Here is a 22,600-nt window from a genome sequence, read left to right as displayed (position 1 = left end):
CACCTACAGTGCAGCTGTTTGAAAGTTTCAGTTTATTCCTGAGGTTGCAAAGCCTGTTTTTGGCTACAGAAGCTTGTCAGCATTCTTACACCATAGAAAAGCAAGGAGCATTTCCTTTAATTACATATTGACAGGTGGAAGAGGAAGTGTTCCTCAGCAAAATACTTCTCTTCTCTGCATTTCTTAATTTAAGAAGTAATAAACTCTAGCAGTGAAAGCCTGAATATTAGTGACTAGGATGTATTGAAATTGCAATATTCTTTCTTGGCAGTCTTGTTGGAACAGAATAAGCTATTTTTAGTTCACATATGTTTTGAAAGTGTTGACATCAGAGAGAGAGAGTGCCTTGAAGTGGATCTGCATTATTTCACCTCTTTAATTAGTAACCCACAGGTGACATTTACTTTTGGAGATTGATGATATTTTTGTGGAAAGTCACATAAAAGCCTGGTATTTATGGTGCCAATAAAATCATTGAACTTCATCTTGCTGCATAATGGCAATAGTTAGAAGCCTAATTACACTCTAAAACCTGCTTGGAGACTGGACTACAGTCACTGAACATGTTCAATAGACCATTATGCTGGTGAATAGTAGCCTGTTTCTTGACACTGGCTAAAGTGATAAATTTTTCCTTCTAGGTGCTACAAAGGGAACAGTTTCTGTAATATTTTGAAATAATCTGAGAATTGAATGAACTGAACCCCACTTACTCAGCTGTAATTTTAATCTTTTAATGATTTTTCTTTACTCAAAAGCAAGAAATACAAACATTTTAGGAAGTGTGTTAAAGAATCAGATTGAAACATACACCTTGCTTTTCTTGTTCTGCTTCTGGAAAATCTCAATTTAACCTTCTCTCTGAGAACTCATTAAATTAATGCAAGTGTTGTCCTTGACTTCTGTGGGCAAGAAATTAAAAGTGAGAATTTGAATTTGTGCTGTTTGACAATTTGCCGCAACTATACCTACCCTCTCTTTTAAATCTACCTGGCCGATCTTCTCCACTCATATATATAATATATATGAGTGGTATAATCTCTTATATGAGTAATTATACTTATTTTTGGTTATATTAATTTTTTGGAACTGTTCGCTTTTCACAAATTCCTATACAAGAGAATAAATAATTTCTGAAGCTTACACATTTCCTTCTTTTCTAATTGATTGCCATGTCTTCCTAACACCTTTCTGAATTTCAGGTGCCCGTTATTTCTATATGAATTGCACTGAAGTCTTTTCATTCCCAAAGCCTCAGTGTTCCTTATTCTGATTTCTAGGAGAGGGCAGGCACCACCGCTATTCAATTCAAAACAGGGTCAAGGTCATCTGGTCCTACCGTCTTCATCCATTTTAAGATATATTTTGTCATTTCACAATTCCATAATACATGTTCTTTTAATGATCTTTTAGTTTTAAGATGAAGGGGAATGAAAAGACATTTCATTTATGTCTCATTTTTAGTGCCTATGTATTTTTTTTTCTCTGTTACATTGAACCATGGCTTTATATTTTCATTTATTTAAGGCATTTACAATATTTTTCATGTTTTCAGTTCTGTCTTCTCCTCGGTACTTTTGACTCTTTCTTTTTCAGGTATTCTGTAGTATCATACAGTTTATAATGTGCATTGGATGCATTTTTGTTGTTGTTGTTGTTGACATTATTATAAACTTGACAGAACTTTACAAATTCATACCCTAATTTACACTTGTACTGTTGGTACATTTGAAAGCACCAGTAATGAATGCTAACAACCTTGAATATGTCAATGCTATTCTTAGATAGGCACCTCAGGTAGCTGCAAGTGTGGCAGATTTCCCTACCTTTATAGCTGTCCTTCAGTTGACTACTTTTGCAGGTTTTCCCCAGTTGGTAGTTTTGGTGTACTGAACATTAAGTGAGCATACATTGCATTAAGTCCTGCATCTGTGTGGGAGCTATTCTACCAGGCTTGCTGTCCATATAACAGTGAATCTGTTCTTGAAGCTGGCTGGGAGCCGTCCCTCAAAGGTGAAGAAATATATGTGGGGTCATTCTTTCTAATTTTAGACAAGTACTTAAAGTTCCTTCCACTTAAGGAACTGGTCCAAGAGAGTTCAACAAGTGTTACTTTTACCCCATCTCCCCCCGACCCCCCTTTTCTTTTTTTCCTTTCCTTTTTCTTATTCTTTCCTAAACACACAGATAAAGCTCATGGCTTTATCTGTTTCAGGTTTTGGACTCCAAGAAGGTTAATAAAAATATTCTGTTTATAAGGCCTCCTGTCTCCTTATAACAACTACAGGCTCTATAATAACTTACTGCATCACTTAAAAGTGATACTTTTGCCCCCTCATGAATGGAACAGTTGTCATGTAACATCCTTAGCTGTTTAGTTACCCAAACACATTGACCAAGTAACTTGTGTACTTATTTTTTGCTTTACTTCAGGAATTTTTTAGTTGAGATTCAAACAATGTCACTGTTAGTGGGACACATGATCCTCATAGTTTACTAACTGAATGAAAGAGATATTATTTAGGATAATATGGTTATATCTAAAATAGTACCTGCAAATTCTAAACACATTTTGCACTTATTGTCCAATATTTGCTTATAATTTTCTATTTTCTTGAAGATTCCTGCTTATAATTTATCTTTCTGGAATAATTATTAGAAAGCAAACACAAAAAGGACACAAACAGTGAAAAGCATATTTATTTTAGAAGTCAAGTCAATATTTGGTATTTTGGGTATTCTCCAAGGACTTTAGTAGGTAGCTAGATTTTTTGACAGAATCCTAATTCTCTTTTGTTGGACTTTGTTAATCTTCTTAGTTCCCAGAATCTCTGTTGGTTTTGAACGGGGAAGCCACAAATTACTGTTCTCTGTCATGGTCTTACACTTTAGTGTTCCCCAAAAATAATAGGTAGTAGAAGACGAGCAAATCATTATATCCTTCCTAAATATATTTTTTTTTAGTGAGGAAAAAAATCCTGTATCAAGCTGCCACTTATGTCTTAGAGGTATTTAGTAGTTATGATGGTTTGAATTTGTTATAATGGAATTATTTACAAGGTACATGTTTGAAGATCTGTGTCTACAAACTTAACACTTGCAGCTGTCTTTATACTCTGCTAGGAACAGTGTTTCAAACTAGCAAAACCCTTTGTTGAGCTGGAAGCTGTACTGCAGCTAAAGGCTGGATGTGGAGGCTCTTCTTCCAACGTGCATAGTACAGTAAACTATTATTTTTAAATCTAAAACACCTGTATTATGATGATTTGAGTATTCCAAATGCACACAGAGGTTCCTGCCACCTCTGGGACCTTGTACAATAGCAAAGGAAATCACAGCCCTCTTCCTATAGTTTATGATTAAAAAGAATGAAAACATGAAAAAGATCAAGTGTGGAGTTGGGGGATCCAAAACATGCATACTTTGATAGTGATTCATAAGTAAGTAATTAACACCATACTAAAGTTATTGCTTATTTATTTCAGAGGCATAAAATAAATTGCGACCGTCCAAATGGTATTATAGAAATGGTGATGGACCGCTTTACAATTGACAATGAAGGTACCTACACAGTACAGATTCAAGATGGAAAGGCCAAGAACCAGTCTTCATTGGTTCTCATTGGAGATGGTAAGTTCATTAAACATGGAAAATTTCAGTGAGACAGGTGAAGAAATAAACTTCAATTATTCCTTGACTGCTTTTGTGACTAACTGATCTTTTGTTCACCTCTTCTGAAATATAGCATTTAAGGCAGTATTGGCTGAATCTGAGCTCCAACGAAAGGAATTTCTCAGGAAGCAAGGTAAGAGAACAGATTAGTGATTTCTGGCCCATTTTGCAGTGCACAATGCATTCCTGGTGAATACTAGGTGCTTCTAACTTCCATTGACTTCATTAGAAGATAAGTATATCATGCAGTTGGAGGGGGTATTGAACCCTTGCTGGATGTGGATATTATTTTCTAACATTGTTGTATAATACTTGCAAATTTTGACAGAACTTTCATTAAGTAGAGAAATAAAGTGGGAATCCTTACAAGAGGTTATATTTGCTGAATATTCATGAGAAGTATGCTTACTGTAGGCTTCAAACCAGCAAAACACTTCAGCATGTTTAGTTTTAAACACACAAGTTGTCCATTCATTATAATTGACAGAAGAACTGACAGCAAAACATCAGTAAAGGAAGATTAAAATCCTGAGCCTGTGGTTTCTGTCCAGGCAAAATTTTAGGTACTAAATGTACATACATTTGTTTTATAGTCTAAGATAAAAATAGATTTAGGGAAGAAATTATACTGTATATATACTCACAATCAATGATTTAAGTGAAAGTCTGGGACTTTGCTACCTCCCATCTGTGGGTATTGCAATCTGACCCTCCAGACATTAAAACATACTCAAAAATGTACTGATATGAGTAACCACAATAACTTCAAAGAGTATGTATATCAGTAAATTTACTGAAGGACATACATAATTGACTTCAGAACCTAAATAGGGAACAGGGATATTTCCTGTTCTGCTGGAATGATTAATATATATTTTTAACTTCAATTAATTTGGACAAAAACTGTCAGGCATGGGTTTTTTGCTTTGAAATTGTAATTTGGTGAGCATTTGAATACAGCATTTTATTCTTAAGTTCCACATGCATTAAACACATCATCTTGTTTGTAACTATTCTATTTCTTTCCTATGCTTGCTTAGAAATTGGGCATAAACTTATTTAATAAACATAGTTGTTTTTCTCACTGTTTTACATTTTGGAATACTACATGATTTACCCTACAAACTAACAGATAAGTGCCTCAGGTTTCTAATCTATACTTTAGACACGTGTGTTAATACAATTAATACTTACTGCACGATTTTCCTTCTTGTTCATGGGTAGTTCAGGAGTGCTCTCTGATAATTCTGGTGTAGGGATGTGAGAATGTAATTATTAGCCTTTTTGTTTCTTTCACAAAGGATAACTCTGTTATCCTTTCCTTCATTTTACAACACATGCTTTAAGGCTATTTTGTTTCTTAGGTCCTCACTTCTCAGAGTTTTTGTATTGGGAAGTTACAGAAGAATGCGAAGTTCTACTTGCTTGTAAGGTGAGGAAATATACTTAAAATGTTTTTAGAATGTGTTGCTTAGTAGCTGAGGTAGGAAAATATGTGGAAAGATTTTGATGTTTTTACAATGGAAAAATTCCTACTGAAATATTTTTATTTGGACGAATTTTAAATCAAACTTCCTGATTTGTTCTTCAGCAGTAGTTCTCATTTAAACAAACAAACAAAAAGCAAGATTAAATCCTTCATTTAGAACAGGAGTAGTCTTAAAAATTAAAAAAGGAAAAACAATTTTTGGAAATATTTAGATAATCTAATCTTTTATAATAACTGTGAGTCATAAAAATTATTTAAATAAAATAATCAGTCCTAAGTGGTCCTTCTTCCTTCCTCAACAAGCAGCCACAGTTCAAACTCTTTCCCTGCAGTTTTCTGATTTGGAGCTTCCTCTAACAAATTGTCCATTATTTAATCAACTGTAGCCAAACATGCAATAAAAGTTTTTAGAATTGAAGTTATAGAACAGGATTTTTATTATATTTAGCTAATGACTTTGGAATCATAACTAATGCATATGTGCATAGAATTCAGAGTAAATTCTATTAAGGTCTTTATATGCCATTCTGAACTGATATATTTTCATTTTTGTAGCTCTTTTCTAGAATGACTAATTAGAGGTCTCAATAACAAAGTTAATTGAATTTAACAAGCATTGAACTCTTCTTCATTGCCTTTTCCTATTGTACAGACTTAACTGTATTCATTTTCTTCATTCTTTTGAATAAGTTTTTGACTTTTAATTAGATTAACTTGAATCATTCATTATGAGTAATATGAGTAATATACATGCAGTTTTTTCTTCCTTTTTTTTTTTTTTCCCCTCTGCTCACTAATTAGGAGGCCTTTAACCTCAATTTATTCCCAGCAGAACTGACCTAGGGGGTGAAGCTGCCATTCTGCGTGCCCCCTTTTAGTGCTCAAGACTCATTAGCTAACATGGTACCTTTGCTGATACTGAGCTGCGTAGTTGCTGCATTTTATAATCTCATAGTGCATTTGCCTCAGGCATGAACTCTGCTTATCCTTTCATTAATTAAGTGTTGCTGAACCAGTTATACTAGTGTTAATTCTCTACAAATTAATCTGAAATTATCCTCTTGTCTTTGACAGTAGAGCCTATTTATACCACAGAAATTGTGAAAGGCTGATTATATGCTTTTTACCAGTGTACTTTTCATTTGTTTGGTCAAAACATTTTGTGTAAATACAATATAGGATGTGGGCATTCTTCAAATTCATCCTTTTAACTATGCCTTTGACCTTATAATGTTCATTATTGTTAGTGTGTGACTGGCTGTTAGGTTCAGGCCATTGTTGTTTATGGCCATTTAACTGGTATTTATACATAGGAAGAAGTTGAACAATAACACCTGGATTTGTCTGACTAATTTCAGGTACTTGACATTCCAGTCAGAGGTGTGGCTGACCTGGGCTGTATCTTCAGTAATAAAATTATCCAAGGAGCAATTGTTGCCTTCCTAGGCCATATCATTTCCTTCAGAGTGGCTCATATTCACACTGCTTAGTTGGCTTCTTGTAAAGAAGACTGGGCTTGCCTAGATCCGGGTCTCTTCTAACCTCTTTGTAGTGCCCTTGTGAAAAAATAATTTTTGTGGGTGTCCTTATCTCTTGAAAGAGCCTGGGATAATGTGAAGGATGTGATGTGACATGCAAGAGAGGACTTTTGAACAGGAATTTCTCAAAGACTATGGCATGAAATAGAAGACTTTAAAAACTGGTAGCTTGTGTAAGACATAACTGATGGTGTGATCCAGATTTATAACAGTGAACATATGGTTCTACATATAAAAAACATGTCAAATATGTAAGGTATGGTTCTACATACAATGGTTTGCACTGGAAGGGACCTTAAAGGTCATTTACTTCCAATCCCCATGCCATGGGCAGGGACACTTCCCACCAGACGATGTTGCTCAAAGCCCCACCTAACCTGGCCTTGAACACCTCCAGGAATGGGACATCCACAGCTTATCTGGGCAACCTGTTCCAGTGCCTCACCACCCTCACAGTAAAAAATTTATTTTCCTTTTATCTAATCTAAATCTACCCTCTTTTTGTTTAAAGACATTACTCTGTGTCCTGTTGCTACACTCCCTTACAAAGAGTCCCTCCCCAGCTTTACCTTTAGTCACCTTTATGTACTGGAAGGCCATTCCCAGAGCCTTCTCTTTTCCAGGCTGAACAACTCCAGCTCTTCCAGCCTGTCCTCACAGGAGAGGTGCTCCAGCCTCCCGTGGCCCTCCTCTGGACTTGTTCTAATAGGTCCATATCCTTCCTGTGCTGTCAATAATAATGAACAAAGATTGTGCTATGTAACAGAACACAAAATGTAGCATTCAGGTACCACTTCCATTGTATGGGATTTGACCTGATTGACTTTTGTTTGACTTAATCATTAATTCCATAATAGCTGAAGTTGATGAACTGTATTGATGAACTTTTTAGACCCTCAATGAGAGGGGGACATATTTGTCCATCTCAGTAACAATTTGCTGGTGTTTCCTTTTCATTGCATGTTTATTTTTCTTTACATGCCAGCATCTACCATCATTTTTCTTCAAGTAGTTCTAAATTTCAGAACGTTCAGAAGCTACCCACTCTTGCATCGTCTTGACCTTTATTTGTACTGTATTTGTTAAAAGCAAGATTTTTGGTGTGCGGTTAAACAGTAAAAAAGGTAACTTTTCATAGTAAATGTCAACATGAAATAACTTTGGCGCTGCAAACTGCATGTGTCTGAATCTCAGTCTATTTATTGTCAGATTGAGTGCTAACAGTCTTTGATGAAAAATTGTTGAAAAGCATTAAAGGCTTGTTCCTTCGGGCTTTGTTCAAATAAAATTGCCACTCATGTCATATGACTGTAGGAACAGCTGCTTTGTAGTTACTGGTAAATGTAAAATGCTGCTCTTTTTCTTTTTTTATTTTTCAGGCGAGACATTGCTTTGGGCCAGGTTGTGATCCCAAATACTCTGTCAGAGATACATAGCAACCACGCTAGTTATTAAACAGCAATATATGTGATTAATGTGAACAGGATTTAGAGAGCTTCCAGGAATCAGTACAGGAGAAAGGTGGTGGTGGTGGGGAAATTCCTCCTATTTGTCTGGTCATCTCTACAGAGAGCTTTCATAGAGCTGTTCATCTACAGAATAAGACTCCTCTAATGTGAAAGGGTTAGAAATTGGTGCATGTATTTCCCTCCTAGCAATCCACTTGAAAACTATTGCAGAACTCAGAAATAAATTAACCTCTGGGCTCCCCAGTATCCATTTGTTCAGTTCTTTAAGGATTTTTATTTTTTTTTAAGCGACTGCCTGGGGATTAAGCATCTTGCTAGCTCTTTCCTTTTACCAAAGCCATGTTGATGGGGATTCAGGCTAGACACAGAAATACGATTGTAATTCTGTGATTCCTGGAAGGGTATAAGGTTAGTGACGTCAAACAAACCATAGTGCTTCTGAAAGGAAGAAAAATAAAATATATTAACAATGTTTCTAAGGAGATCTGGGCTTTTAGCTTCTTTGAATTCACACTTTGAGACCATTCATCCAGCAATATTTTAAGTGTCATTATTAGACAATTTATATTTCAAAATTATAGCAGTACTTGAGGTATAGCTGTAGTTTATTTATGCATTGCTCAGACTAGCTGCTACTATTACAGCAAAATTTGGTCTTTTAAGAACCTTCTCTGTATCTGAAACACTTTTTAAAGCTCCTTTGTATTGAAAGAGACTTCAATTTGTAGGATTTCTCAAGTCTTCGTATTTCCTGTAGGATACAGTGTAATGTAAAAAAAAAGAATTTCTAGTGCAGCTCACAATTCTGAAGTCTTTTTGAAGGGAAGTAAAATGCTTTCAGAATAGTAATTTCAGTTGCTTTTTGTGGTTTGGCCCTGAAAGGCATTGCTTAGGTAGCCAGGATGAATCTGCAAATTGGTTGAATGTTCTCCAAGATAGGGCCTAGAATGTGTTGCAGGTCTCTGGAGACACATGGCAAACATAAAACAATAAAAGAGAGTTCAGCATCTGTAATTTCAAATATACTTCTCACAGATATCTCTAGACAAACTACAACCGTATAACAAGGATGCAAAATCCTTTAAGGAAGGACCTGGACAGGATTGCCTTTAAAGATTTGACAGTGCTCTTAAGCACTGAGCTGCCTAATTCTGACCAGTTCTGTGCTGCAAATACTAAGAATTTGCTGAATCGGAATTGTTTTTTCTGCTTAGCTATTTGATGTATGTTATATATATAAGAAAAAAAAAAGGTTTCTTATGCTGAAAGTAGTATGTAACTATGTATGTATGTATGTAACAGTATGTATGCTGAAAGTGTATGTAACTACATACACTACAATGTATTTCATCAAGATAGAGCCATGCTTATGTGCATTTTTTATTGTACAGGTTGCAAACACAAAGAAGGAGACTGTTTTCAAGTGGTATAAGGATGGTTCTGGGATTGATGTCGATGAGATGCCTGATCTGCAGAAGGGAGAATGTCACCTAAGTATTCCCAGGGTACAGTATCACCTTCTGATTAGAAATGACAGTGATGTGTTAGAGATTTGCCAGGCAGATCACTAAAACAGTTATCATGATTTCTACGAACCATTTTAAAGAAAAGGTGTATTTGCTGCCTTTCAATTAGCTAGTGAGTTGTTACTGCTAGAAAAAGAGTATATGTTTTTGTTACCAGCTCAGCCAGGTTATGCTTAAGTTGCTTCAGCATCCTTTGTTGAACTCTTTTTTATTTTTTTTCTTATTGAAAATAAGAAAACTTCTTCTCAGTTTTTCAGTTTGTTCAAGCACCTCATATTTGACAGTTGTCTCAGTTTTATTTACTAAAATAAATAGGTTTGAGGTGTATCACTTCTTAAGGTTTATATTTATGTAAACAAAATAGCCTAACTTGTGTCTGAAGCTTTACCTTGAAAAGTTGCTTTCTTTCTCAAGTGTCCAAACCTCCCCTTGATCAAGTCTTTCTGCTTTCAGAATAATATGCATTCCATTTAATTAGTTTATTTAATTCAATTATTGTCTTCATATTCTTATTATTTACTCACTTCATTTCACTTGCAGTAGGCTACTGAATTTCTAGTCACTTCATTTTTCTTGAGTAGACTTTTCTGGGGGAGAGTAGTTTCAGCTTGTCTTGAATTGCTGTCATTACTTATCATTTAAATATATGACACTTTTTCCATTATTTACTTGTTTGTGGGCTTGTATAAACCTAAGATTAAATTAAACAACCTCTAACCTGAATGTAAGTATTTAGATATTTCACTTCATGTTTTTAAATAAAATAAAATAAGATCACCCAAACAGAAACTACTGCCTTTAAAGCAGTATCACTGTGATAGATTTTAGAATGTAAGCCCTCAATGCATTATTTACTTAGCATACAGATAATTTGACTACAGCTGCTGCTTGAATGAAAGCCACTTAGTTGATACTTGGACAGTTAAAGGATATAGATCAGTCGTCATGCTCTACACATAATGACTCCAAAAAGTAATAGTTTCAGTTGAAGAAAAAATGCATTTCTAAAATTTGGGTGGGTTGAAGTTACCCTCTATTACATCTTACTAAGCTACTTATAATTTCTAGTGACCAGAATCAATCCTATTTGTCTCTATGGAACAAGAGAAAAGAGAGAAAGGAAAAAAAAAGTTTCTTGAGACAATTTAATTGAAATCAGATTATATTTTAGTCTTAAGGACCAACTATAGCTGCATAAAAAAGCATATACAAGCCTTTTATAGCTTAGAAAGATTATTTATCCAGAACACAGTACAATGTGTATTGTTTAACTTGTGAATGTGTGCAATGGTTAAGCAAATATATTCTTATTAAGTTGTTCAGTAAACATCCTGTGCTTTCCTTGTAGTTGTCTCGCAAAGATGAAGGTGTTTATAAGGCAACACTGTCAGATGATAGAGGTCATGATGTATCTACTCTTGAATTATCAGGAAAAGGTAACATTACATTTACTACATTGAAGTAATTCTCTGTACATTCTCTGAAGAGGTGTTCAAGATCTATCTTTGCAAATGGCAAGTCAGCAAGCATATTTGGGGTCCTTTATCAGGTATTTTCTTACGTTATAGGGGCCTGATCTGCAGATGACCAGTTTAGTAGGGGTGACATTGGGCTTTGTAATGGTTACTCTTTAATACCTTCACAGGCAAGAAGTAAGTTTTAATCAGACTCGCCCTTTTATGTGGGATTATTTATTTATTTAGTTAGTTTTGTAAAGAGCTCTTTCCCTCTGTCAGATTTGGTAAGTTTTAATGTCTACAAAAAAACTAACAGCACCAGGACCTTCAAAGTACCAAATATGTTGAAGTGGGAGTCTCAGTGACTGTTATTTCAATTGTAAAATAGTAAAGCTGTAATTTTGAATGTGTGAAAGAACAGACCCAGTTGTAAATGTAGAGAAATAAAAATCATACACAACTGAATTTGCAACTCATCAGAGTAGGATTTTCAAGTAACATTTATCTTGATCACTTGAACGAACAGAAGATACTGTAGTTCTCCATCTTATGACTGGGGGCCCTTCCTACTTCTGCAGTTACAGAAAAACTAGCTTGTGCTGGAAATGTAGACAATGAAATGCCTGTTTTGATAAAACACCATGTCTAACTTGTGGAACCAGGAGGCTTTGCAAATGTTCACCAGCAAAACCACAGGAACTACAGTATTAAACCAATCAGTGGATCCCCTAAATGTTTGATTTGACCCTGATAAACTGAGAAGTTTAGTAAGAACTGGGCTCTTGAAACTGCATATTCTATGAGGCAAGATAGTTTGAGCTCAATGTTCATTGGAATTCAAATGAAAATAAATGCAATCAAAGGTAAGAGGATCTAGTTGAAAATGTGCTGATGATAGGCATCTACACAAGGTTTTATGTGTTACCAGATGTTCTCTGCCTTTTTCATTCTACACAGTGACACTGAATGTCACTTGTGTGCTTGTTACTTGTGCTACAGAAAGTGCTCTAGTCTTCTGCCCTTTTGACTGAGGTTCTCCCCTTCCACAAACCCAACAGCTCCATCATGTTTCAAAAGCTTGATATGATACCTGTTTTTTTCCTGCTGCCGAGAAGTTTACATTTGCCAAATGCCATCTTACAGGGAGCAGGTGAAAACTGTTTTCTCCAGAAATGCAGTAATTTTTCTTTCTCCTGAACTCTTCTTCATATGTGAACTATCAAGCTTTTATGACCTTCTGTTGTTTCTGGCATGAAGGATACAAAGAGAAAAAAATGACAGCATATCTGACTCCGCATACAGCGGAGATACTCATTAACACAGCACAGAATTCATTTAATGTATGCAGACAGTCTCCAATTTGTCCTGTACACCTGTTGCAATTTTAATGGTTTTCTTTGCCTAAGGATGTGAAGATTTCCCGTATCATTTTAATTAAACTAAACATAACAAAGCTATATTCTGATTGAATTTTGATTGTATGCTTTCTTTTTATTTTTTTTTCTCCTCAGTGTATGATGATATAATTCTGGCATTGAGCAGAGTCAGTGGTAAGTAAAGTCTCTCTTGGATTTTCATGTCATTTTTTATTTATTTATTTATTTATTTATTTATATAGTAAAGTCAGCTGAGCCTGAGGCAGACAATTTTTATTGTAAGTGGAAAATCTATGGGAGTCATGATGCTTATATCTTTATGGGCACATTATTAAGGTTCTGAACAGGCATTCAACCTTGCTAATTGACACTATTAAAAGGGAACAAAGAATTGTTCCACCTGGCTTATTTGGTTTAGATACTGTGACGATGATATAGCAGTCATTTTCTTCATACTTCCCATTAGTAAATGAGCCTTATGATACAGAGAGAACTAGATTCTGATCCTATTTTCAGTAAAAAAACTGGGAATAATTCCGGTGAAAGAACGGGGGATGTACAAGAATAAATTTTTTATGCAAATAAAATCACGATACTATTATTTCATGGCAATTACATAAGTAGCTTATTACTTCACAAAGCAGTCATAATGCTTGTATATGATAATAAAACCATAAACTCATGCTAAACTTTTACCTGATATAAATCAGCAGATCTTTGAGAAGCATGAATCACTGTCTTTTTGTTGTACTCAAGAACAGTGGATCAGATCTTGAATTTCCCTTTGTCCTGGTGTTGTAAACAGTCCATTTGACTGTTTTCTGTTTATTCCCTTATCCTGTTTGATTTGCATGTATTCTACTTTACGTAGGTAAGACAGCTTCTCCACTGAAGATACTCTGCACTGAAGAAGGAATAAGGCTTCAGTGTTTCTTGAAGTACTACAATGAAGAAATGAAAATCAGCTGGTCTCATAGGTAGGTGAGAATATTTTTTCAAGTTCATGTGTACATTCAAATTTATTTGAGAAAAATATAGTCTTAAAGATCTACTATATACTATGCTGTGGCATTCATTTAGGAAGTGGAGCTCTTTAGTGAATTTCTTTCCAGCATCTTATGTTCCCTTTTCACATAGTACATATGGTAAAAGAAATATTAATAGACTTGTCCAATACCTGGTTTTAATGTCCAGAAAAGAAGAATAAACAGTATTTCAACTTCTTATTCAACACCAGACTGTTTGTCTTCCACTGTATCTAGTTGGTTCAAAGATAGTAAAATATTGGAGCATAGTTTTCTGCTCAGAGTTGCCCTTTTCTATAAATGAATGAAATTTCTCCTCCAGGAGTAGATGAATACCAAACATCTGCTCTCACCAGCCTGTACCAAGAAAGCAAATCCAAAACCAAACAACAACCCTCCCTGCCAAAAAAAAAAAAAAAAAAGAAAAAGAAAAAGAAAAAGAAACAGCAAACAGCACAACAATTTTCAATATATAGTCTTATATAACCCCAAATATTTTAATTCTATTCATTTTCTTTGAAAATGTATTCAGTGACACAGGGAGGAGGGGCAAGAAGTACTGAATATTGTGAAAATAGCCCTCAGAGCTGAGAATCATTTCTATGACTAGAAATGAGCTGGAAATTTCCAGATACTTTTCCAATATCTTCTGTTACATTAAGGTAACAAAGGTAACATTCTGTTACCTTTAGAAGTACTCTTTATATATCTGTGTATTTACAGTTCAGTATCTAAAGTATTAAAGTATTTAAAGTATGTTCAAATACTTTGCTATGTTAGGCCTTCATTTTTTTGAAACTGCAGGTAGGGCTTTGAACGATTTTAAAACTCTTCAAGTTTTTTCAACTTTCACATTCCTTGATGACCTCCAAAGATGACACACAGTGAAGTGTTCTGACCAGGACAGGAAGAGGCTGGTTTGGCTGCACATTGTCTTAGTCAATTAGGAATGTAAGAAACGTGTCAGTGATCATCAGGTTCAGGGAGCTCAAGCAGACTTCCACAAGGGTACTCAGCTGTACTCATAATTCAAGTTTTGTATTCAGCAGGTTCTGTTCTTTCTTTCAGTAAATGTGATACCTGTATGAAGAAAAGGTGAAGAAAAATATCTTTTTGCCTTTGCCTTCTACCGTATCTGCTTAGTTTTAAAGGTGATGTTCCATTCCACCATCCACTTCCTAGCAATGCAAAACTATAGAACGTTCCATGGCAAATAAGGAAACAATCAGCATACGTATTTGTATTTGCTGTCTCTCTCCCTCCCCCACATAGTAATATTACAGATTTTATGGTAAACCTTACATGTTGATCATCATGAAGATCATTAAACACAAATTTTGAACAAATAAAATAACATTTCAAGTATTTCATTAAATGCTATGATTAGAGGCTAGAGTTGTTATTAAAAAATAAAACAAAAACAAAGACTGAAACCAACCAACCAACCAGCATCCTCCAGACTCACCAAACCTTCTCGCTTTTTCAAATGGAATTTTAAAGAATTACTCCTGGAGAAAAGAAAGGTTATATCATTCTTTTTTTGTTGTTGTTGTTTTATTAATGTTGTCTGCATATCCCAAAACACACCATGCAAATTTACAGCTAACTTTGAATTGTCCACTATACTGCTTTGCAGGAAATGTAAATCCTAAAGCCAGTATGCATTATCCACTCATGGCATGGTGGGGAATGTAGTATTTTGTAATAAATAGCGGTTTGCATCTATCTATCTATCTATCCTGGTACATTGAACTCAATGTAGTTCTCTTACAGTAAGGGAAATAGTAAAAAGTCCTTTTCCTCATCAAACAAGCTATGAAGCCACATCAGCCCTGTTTATGCAAATAAATTAACTCATCAAAAAGGAGCAACTGCTTACTTTCTTCTCAAACATATGTATATATATATATATGCTCATATGTACATATTTATAATATAAATATATACCTAAAGATGCTTGGGAGGAAGATACTAGAGAAAAAATTGTTTAGTTTATGAGGGAAAGAAGAAACTTCTTTGCCAACCATTCAAAATAGCTTGGTTTGCATGCTCTCCCTAAATAGCTTCATCTATTTCCATTATTCAGGACAGACCAGAAGAACCACTAACCTGAATCAACAGAGCATTTCTTATATTCTTAATTTAGGAAGTGATGATAAGTTAATTGAATGTTACTGTGGTTTTTATTTTTTTTATTTTTTTTTGGTAGTGGTGTTTGTTTTTTTTAAAAAAGACATATTTATTAATTATCTGCAGTTAGAACATTTGCTGCTTTCCTTGTTCTTAACAACAAATGAACAAACAAACAAAGGTATATTTTGACTTGATGTGAGACTAATAAATTATATGCAAGTCTTCCGTGGATTTCTTAATTAGTTTTTGAAGTTAATGGAAGGTAAAGATTTTTTGTTCCTGTTCTATTTCATACCCATGCTAGAAAGAAAAGAATCTCCTGTGAAATTGCTCTCATTAGTTGCATTTTATTTGTAATTTAGAAATAGTGTGTTATCCTTTGAAATTTTTCATAGATGGTCTCCTACAGAGAATATACATGAAAATAATGTTCAAACCCATTTCTATTCATTCAAGGGAATCTAAGATTTCTTCTGGTGAAAAGATGAAGATTGGAGGTGGAGAGAATATTGCCTGGCTGCAGATAACTGAACCCACTGAAAAGGATAAAGGGAACTACACCTTTGAAATCTTCGGTGACAAGGAATCCTTCAAACGAACACTTGATCTGTCTGGGCAAGGTATAAATATAAGACCATAATCTTTGGATTAAATCCACTTCATGGATTAAATAGGATTAATCAGGAGTAAACAGAGGAATGCAGTAAAAATTGAAAACTTTTGGTCAAAACCAGATGCAATTTAGTTGCATAACTGGTATGATCTTTTTAGTCTCTTATCTGTTTTTACCACTAGCACCGTTGGGTTCCAGAGGTTTGGTTTTCCATTTTGGTACTGTATAACAATGTTTTTAAAGCAGCTTTAGTATGGGTATGTGTTTAAATGTTTATACTGAGCCCCATATGCAAGTGGTCACACACAGTAACTCTCTCAACTGTTTTGTTACAGCTTTTGATGATGCCTATGCAGAATTCCAGAGACTCAAGTAAGTGCTACAATTTTTGCATTTTAATGCTATAGTAACAATCTTAATTTATTGAAAATGTATTTATTAATAATGTTATTAATAACGTTATGTATGTCTCTTCCTCTCCTCAACAATTTTAGGGCAGCTGCTTTCGCTGAGAAGAGTAAGTTTATTTTACATTTTATCAAAGATGTTCTGCAATCTAGTCTAGTATTCCCTTTAAGGCATCTATCATTATATGTTGGCATAGCTTTCAGAGTTCTGAAGTTGCAGAAACCTCCTGTTACTGAGGAATAGTGCAATAATAGTAATCATTTATGGGTTTGCACTTGATGTGCATTTTACACATTTTGCAATACTCCTCTGTCTGTTTTTGTCTGCAGAGTTTTGGTGAGGTGTGAGTTTCTGGGTGTCACACAAGGAGGTGTTGACTCTGAAAGCAAATAATATATTGGGATCTACCTACTGAGCAAAAAATAACATGCTAATGAATGTGGAGTACAATGGAGAGACAAAGTGGGGAAGCTTGTTACTGTTAGGGGCTGCATGAATTCTGTACATTGATATCAAGTTCCCTGATAATGAAAAGATGTTTCTACTCAGAAACAAAGTGGCAAAATACTCTTTTCTAATCTTAGATACCAGCAAGTTGCTAAAAGCATCCTCTTTGTTTTGGTGCTCAAAGCTCCAGCTGTCAAGCTCAGAAGCCTCTTCAAGGATGTAAAGTGTATCAGTTTAGAACTCCATAGCACAACCTTTGCTAAAAATCTGAGAGGATTATAAAATACATTAATAGGAAATAACACAAAATATTGCAAAAATTGTATTATTTTACATTTCATTAATCAAGCATTACAGATGTTTTTTTGGTTCTTAAGATAAGCCCAAATTAAAGCTGTAATTGATAGGTCACCAAGTTATAAAATTATGAAGAAATAAGTAATTTTGAGTTGTAAACGTCACATAATCCACATATTTTCTCTTTAACTCCTAGATCGTGGTAAAGTCATTGGTGGCTTGCCTGATGTTGTTACTATAATGGATGGGAAGGTAAGGACTGTTTTCGTCAATTAGCCAAGTTGACTGATGAGATATTTGCTTTAATGGTGGAAAGGAGAGGAATGCAGATGATTTTGCAGAAGCTGAGTGAAAAAGGAGGAGAATTTAAACCACCTAATGGGGGTTATTTAATTGAGGAACATGCAAGTCATAAGTGAGAATGTGCACCATAAGCTGTCTATACAGTCAGGGGAGGCACAGCCTGGTTCAGTTCTCAGGCAGGCAAGGTCAGCCTCCTGGTGCTGGTCTTTTGTGATGATTATGTAGAGACTCTGAGTTAACTGCATACTCCAGTCTGGGCTGGATTTCAGCTCTGTGTACTGATCAGAACAGTTCAAGGGCCCACTCCATCCCTGCAGTAGAACCTGGAGGAGGAGACAGTCACTGTCTGAGACCCAATGTAAAACAAAGAAAACCTAGGTCCCATTCTCCAGCAGGCCAGTCATAGAGTCTTGTTTGTGGTAAGAGCAAAGCAGGGTAAAGAACCTACCTGGCCCAATGGATTAAACTCTTTCCCCTGTATAAATATTGGCAGATAGTCCCACTTCAATAATTACAAGAGAATGGGGGGAAAAGACAAAAATCTGCAGCATTGTGCATGGTGCAGAGGAGGTACTTGGAAATGATTATTCAGCACTTCTCATGGCACAAGAACTAGGGTGTGCCTAATTAAATGGTCACTGAAATCGAAGGGAAGTAGTTTTTCAAGTGTTTCATAATTAATTTTTTCCTTAGTACCTTAGGCCAAAATAGCTTTGGGTCCAAAAAGAAAACAGGCAATGTCACGAAGTGAAGTCTAGCAGGGGCTATTAAACACATTTGTCTCAATACAGCTCATGCTTATAACTAGTTTCCACCAAATTGTGGAAAGTAGGAAGGGAGCAGGATCACAGTATTCATTCTCATTTTTCCATGCTTTCTTAAGTAGTTGCTTTTGACTTCTAAAAGAGCTAGATGGAGTTTCATTCTAACTGATGGTAGCAGTTTAGCTTGTGAGCCAATGTGACTCATACCATCTGCTGGCTATCGAGAACATATTGATCAGGGTGTTTATGTCTCTTGTGTGATGAGCATCTTCAGAGACTACAGCTGTGTTCTGTGTGGAAATTGTCCTTATGCCAGAGAAAGCGGTTGGAGGCTCCAGTGAGCCTTGCACTGGATACTGGAAGCTACCCAGCTTTGGACAAAACTGACATGATTTCCTTCTTGGCCCATTCCTTCCTTTGTCTCTGTTGAGTATTCACATGAAGTGCTTTCTTACTGTAGTAGACAAAAGCACTTCACAGTAAGAAAGCTAATCTGTTAGGAGGTTAGGTATAAGCCACTTCATGACCAACATCTTAAAACAGTCAGGAAACAACCTGGCAATGTCATCCCACCCCAGCTGCATGTACATGCTAGCTGCAGTTTCTTCATTCAAAGGAGGCCTAACCATGTGAGGATTAAATAACTGAGTGAATGAAGGGAAAACCTCTGATTCCTGAAATCAAGCAAAACAAAATGGTTCAGAAGGAAGTGAAATTTTAAAATCATCTCTAAATTAAATATGAACAGCTACCATGCAAGATTCATGTAAGTACAAGAGAGAAGTAGTAGCACACGTGCATGCACACACACAGAATAGAGAAGTTTCCCCATACAATGGAATGGTCTTTCTGTGCAAATGTATGAACACAAGACAAAGCTTTACCAGTGCTTCTTAAGAGGGTATAAATGATTTTAGGTCACATCTATAATTTAGTAAATTAGAACAGGCCCAAATGATTTTAAAAGACTGTGGAAAATATCTGGTCTCTGGCAAGCTTTTAATATTAACATATTAAGACTTGATTAATGAATTAATTATTAATTGTTCTTAAATGAGGTCACTTTTGAAGGCAATAGTCATGAAATGCTGCCTGAGTTACAGAAAGGACAGTAAGATTTAAACTTGCTGTTTGCCACTTGCTGTTTGATTTCCCAACATTTTATTTTCATCTTTGCATCATTACTCCTTTAAATATTTTATAGAAGAGCTAGTTCCCATAGTCATTAGTTACCTTTAGATCCTACATGAAGGGTAGGATCATGTACCCCTTCATATAAGGGGTACTCACACACTTAGGTTGTCACTAGGTTGCACCCAGAGCATATAAATCTTCTCTCAATGGTCCTCTCTGAGTTTGGAGGCAAATAGTATGCAGAATTGCTTCTACTTGGGAATGTATAGTACTTTTGATCACTTAAAATTTCTGCCTTTTTTTTTTTTCATTTTCCCCACTGAGTTATATCATAAATCAGAATTCAAGAAAAATAATGCACAGAAACATGCACATGTGAGCACAGATGGGCTTTCTCTCCTCCCTCTAGATTAGAATTCTGTGGAACCTGAAGGGTAATACTGAAGGGAGGGAATATAAAGAAGCATTCTGGTACATTTTTTATATTTATTTTTTAACACATATGGGAAATTATCATGCTGATTTTAATTACATAGGCCAGAGTTTTGGGCGGAATGAGATTCAAGCAAAAGTGAACAAAGCAGATAGTTATCAACGCACCTTCTCAAATGATTCTTAAACCTCTTGTATTATCATTTTACCTAAATACATAAGATTTATATACATATAGATACAGTGATAAAAGTAAGATTAGCAGTAACTCCGTATAAATTTGGAAGAATGATCATCAGAATTTTGTAGGCTTCTTCAGTCTTTGTTCAGTCCTTGGAAAATACGTGAACTGCCAGGATGACCTACTAGGTCTTTTCAGCTATTCTATTAATACACTGTACATGCATGCAACACTTTTACAACCTTTATGAATTATTTAGTCTTCATAAAATATTTCCATTTTAGGAGTCAGCAGCATTTGGAATCAACGACCAATGATTCATGTTATGTACTACTATTTAAGTGATTTTTTTTTTTTTTTATCATCTCAAGAAATAACCTCAGGAGGCCTAGGTCAAAAAAGATTTGCTCAGTTCTCCTTGGTGTGTACAAGGAACCTTCAAGGATGTTTTTAAACCTATCATTGCCTGAACATCATGTCAAACTAATGGGTTGCCAGGAGTTTCCTGCAGGCAGGACTGCATTGACAGTCCAACTTACCATCTTCAGGCTCTGTTACCCTGGGGCTATTACTGCTTCACAATCACTGGTAAGATGGTAGAAAGACTGAAAGAAAGAAAGAAAAAACAAACAAACAAACTAGGAACTCTACTTTTCAGTCCCCAGGAGCATGATAACTGTCTTTAATTAACTAGGAATAAGAAGTGCCTGAAAGCTGAGAATACTGTTAATCAAATATGCCAAATCCTTAATAATATTTCTTTCCTTTCTTTCTTTCTATTTTTTTTCCTCCCTCAGACTCTGAATCTGACCTGTACTGTGTTTGGAAACCCTGACCCAGAAGTGGTTTGGTTCAAGAATGACAAGGCCCTTGAACTTAATGAACACTATGTGGTTTCACTGGAACAAGGAAAATATGCCAGTTTAACAATCAAGGGAGTGACCTCAGAAGACTCAGGCAAATTTAGCATTCATGTCAAGAACAAATATGGTGGGGAAACAGTGGATGTCACTGTAAGTGTGTACAGACATGGTGAAAAAGTGCCTGAAGTTAAACCTGGCCAGCTTGCAAAACCTAGACCAATACCACCATCAGAAGACAGTTCTTAGAACCTGAGGGCAAGACAAAATCCAATAAATAATGCGCATAACTACATTTGACAACCAAAATAGTATACACGAGCTGTAGCTGAGGTATTCCCACACATAACTAATTGTTACTCTCCAAATGCAAACAGCTTTTAGGAGTTTTGCTTTAGGGAGGTAGTTGTGCTACAGGGGTGTGCAATGTGCAATGATCTTATTATAAATATATGTAATAGGATGGGAGTTGCAAGTAACAAAAAGCCAAATGCCTGCCAGAAGCTTCCATGTGCATATAAGTTGCATAAACCTACAGTAAAACTCCATTTCCACTCCCCCAGCCCCTACTTGTCTGAAAAGTAAACAAACAATCCGCCCTAAAAAAAAAAAAAAGAGAGAGAGAGAGAAAAACAATCCAGCACTCTCTTGAAAACATTGAAAACATTGAGAACAAATATCCCATCAATAAATATAGTGAATTGCAGTTAGACACATGTTCAGAAATGATTCCTGCTTTGCCTCACACACAGTCCCCTTGGCTTTGAAGTCTCTGATTGCGTAAGTTTAGTGGATAGTCCCTATTTAGTAATGATATTGTTATTTTATAGTGTGAATTTATCTTTAGTGGAGTTTAATAGAGTTTTACAGATGTTCACTGTTTATGCCTTGAAGCATAGGTTACATGTTTGTATTTTGTTTTTCTTGCATTGTGCTAATAAAACTTTAGAAGTCACCTTTGCTACTCATTGCTCCAAATCACACCTAACTAGTTTTGTTTACTCTTTCATTGTTTAATTATTGCTTATTGCACAATTTCACAGCTGGTAGCATGCAGACAATCGACTTTCAATAAAGAATGCAAATTATGGTTAATCACAGTCACTGGGTGGCACTTACAATATTAATTTCACTCTTTACAATACAGGTCAAGATGCAAGATCAAATTGTCAAAAGACATGTATACAACTCAGTCACTTAGGATAATTATGTCTTTGATTCTCCTCTATACAAAATGAACAAAACTCTTCCATTGGTGGAGTAATGTTCTGCTAGGCAAAGCTTTAAATATGTGGTCTTCATGAAATCTTTAAATAGAATGGGCTTCAGTGATACTGCTCGCATGTCTTTCATGCACAGCAGATGACTACAGCACTGTTTTTTGTTTTTAGAACAGGTTCTCTATTAAGTACAAGTGTGTTTATCTGCTTAGATGTACCTTTGTAATTTGCTAAACAGCTTCCAGCAAATTCCCCA

The 22,600-nt window shown here is 35.4% G+C and overlaps 1 protein-coding gene across 3 annotated transcripts in view; it reads left to right on the top strand.

Moving 5' to 3' along the window:
* The window catches only part of MYOM2 (myomesin 2), a 78,447-nt gene extending 56,708 nt beyond the window's left edge, over positions 1 to 21,739 (top strand). For all 3 annotated transcript variants that reach the window (XM_038176556.2, XM_005012347.6, XM_038176554.2), the window contains 12 exons: positions 3,486 to 3,630; positions 3,746 to 3,805; positions 5,037 to 5,104; positions 9,560 to 9,673; positions 11,043 to 11,130; positions 12,663 to 12,701; positions 13,399 to 13,504; positions 16,142 to 16,305; positions 16,634 to 16,670; positions 16,793 to 16,815; positions 17,647 to 17,702; positions 21,062 to 21,739. In XM_038176556.2, coding sequence (XP_038032484.1) covers positions 3,486 to 3,630; positions 3,746 to 3,805; positions 5,037 to 5,104; positions 9,560 to 9,673; positions 11,043 to 11,130; positions 12,663 to 12,701; positions 13,399 to 13,504; positions 16,142 to 16,305; positions 16,634 to 16,670; positions 16,793 to 16,815; positions 17,647 to 17,702; positions 21,062 to 21,373 — 1,212 coding nt within the window. In that variant the 3' untranslated portion in view covers positions 21,374 to 21,739. The remainder of the gene's footprint in view (positions 1 to 3,485; positions 3,631 to 3,745; positions 3,806 to 5,036; positions 5,105 to 9,559; positions 9,674 to 11,042; positions 11,131 to 12,662; positions 12,702 to 13,398; positions 13,505 to 16,141; positions 16,306 to 16,633; positions 16,671 to 16,792; positions 16,816 to 17,646; positions 17,703 to 21,061) is intronic.
* Positions 21,740 to 22,600: the final 861 nt, after the last annotated feature.

The sequence above is a fragment of the Anas platyrhynchos genome, chromosome 3, assembly GCF_047663525.1.
Source record: "Anas platyrhynchos isolate ZD024472 breed Pekin duck chromosome 3, IASCAAS_PekinDuck_T2T, whole genome shotgun sequence".
NCBI classification, from domain to species: domain Eukaryota; kingdom Metazoa; phylum Chordata; class Aves; order Anseriformes; family Anatidae; genus Anas; species Anas platyrhynchos.
Note: the sequence above shows the minus strand (reverse complement) of the source record. Positions and strands in the feature narration are given on the sequence as shown.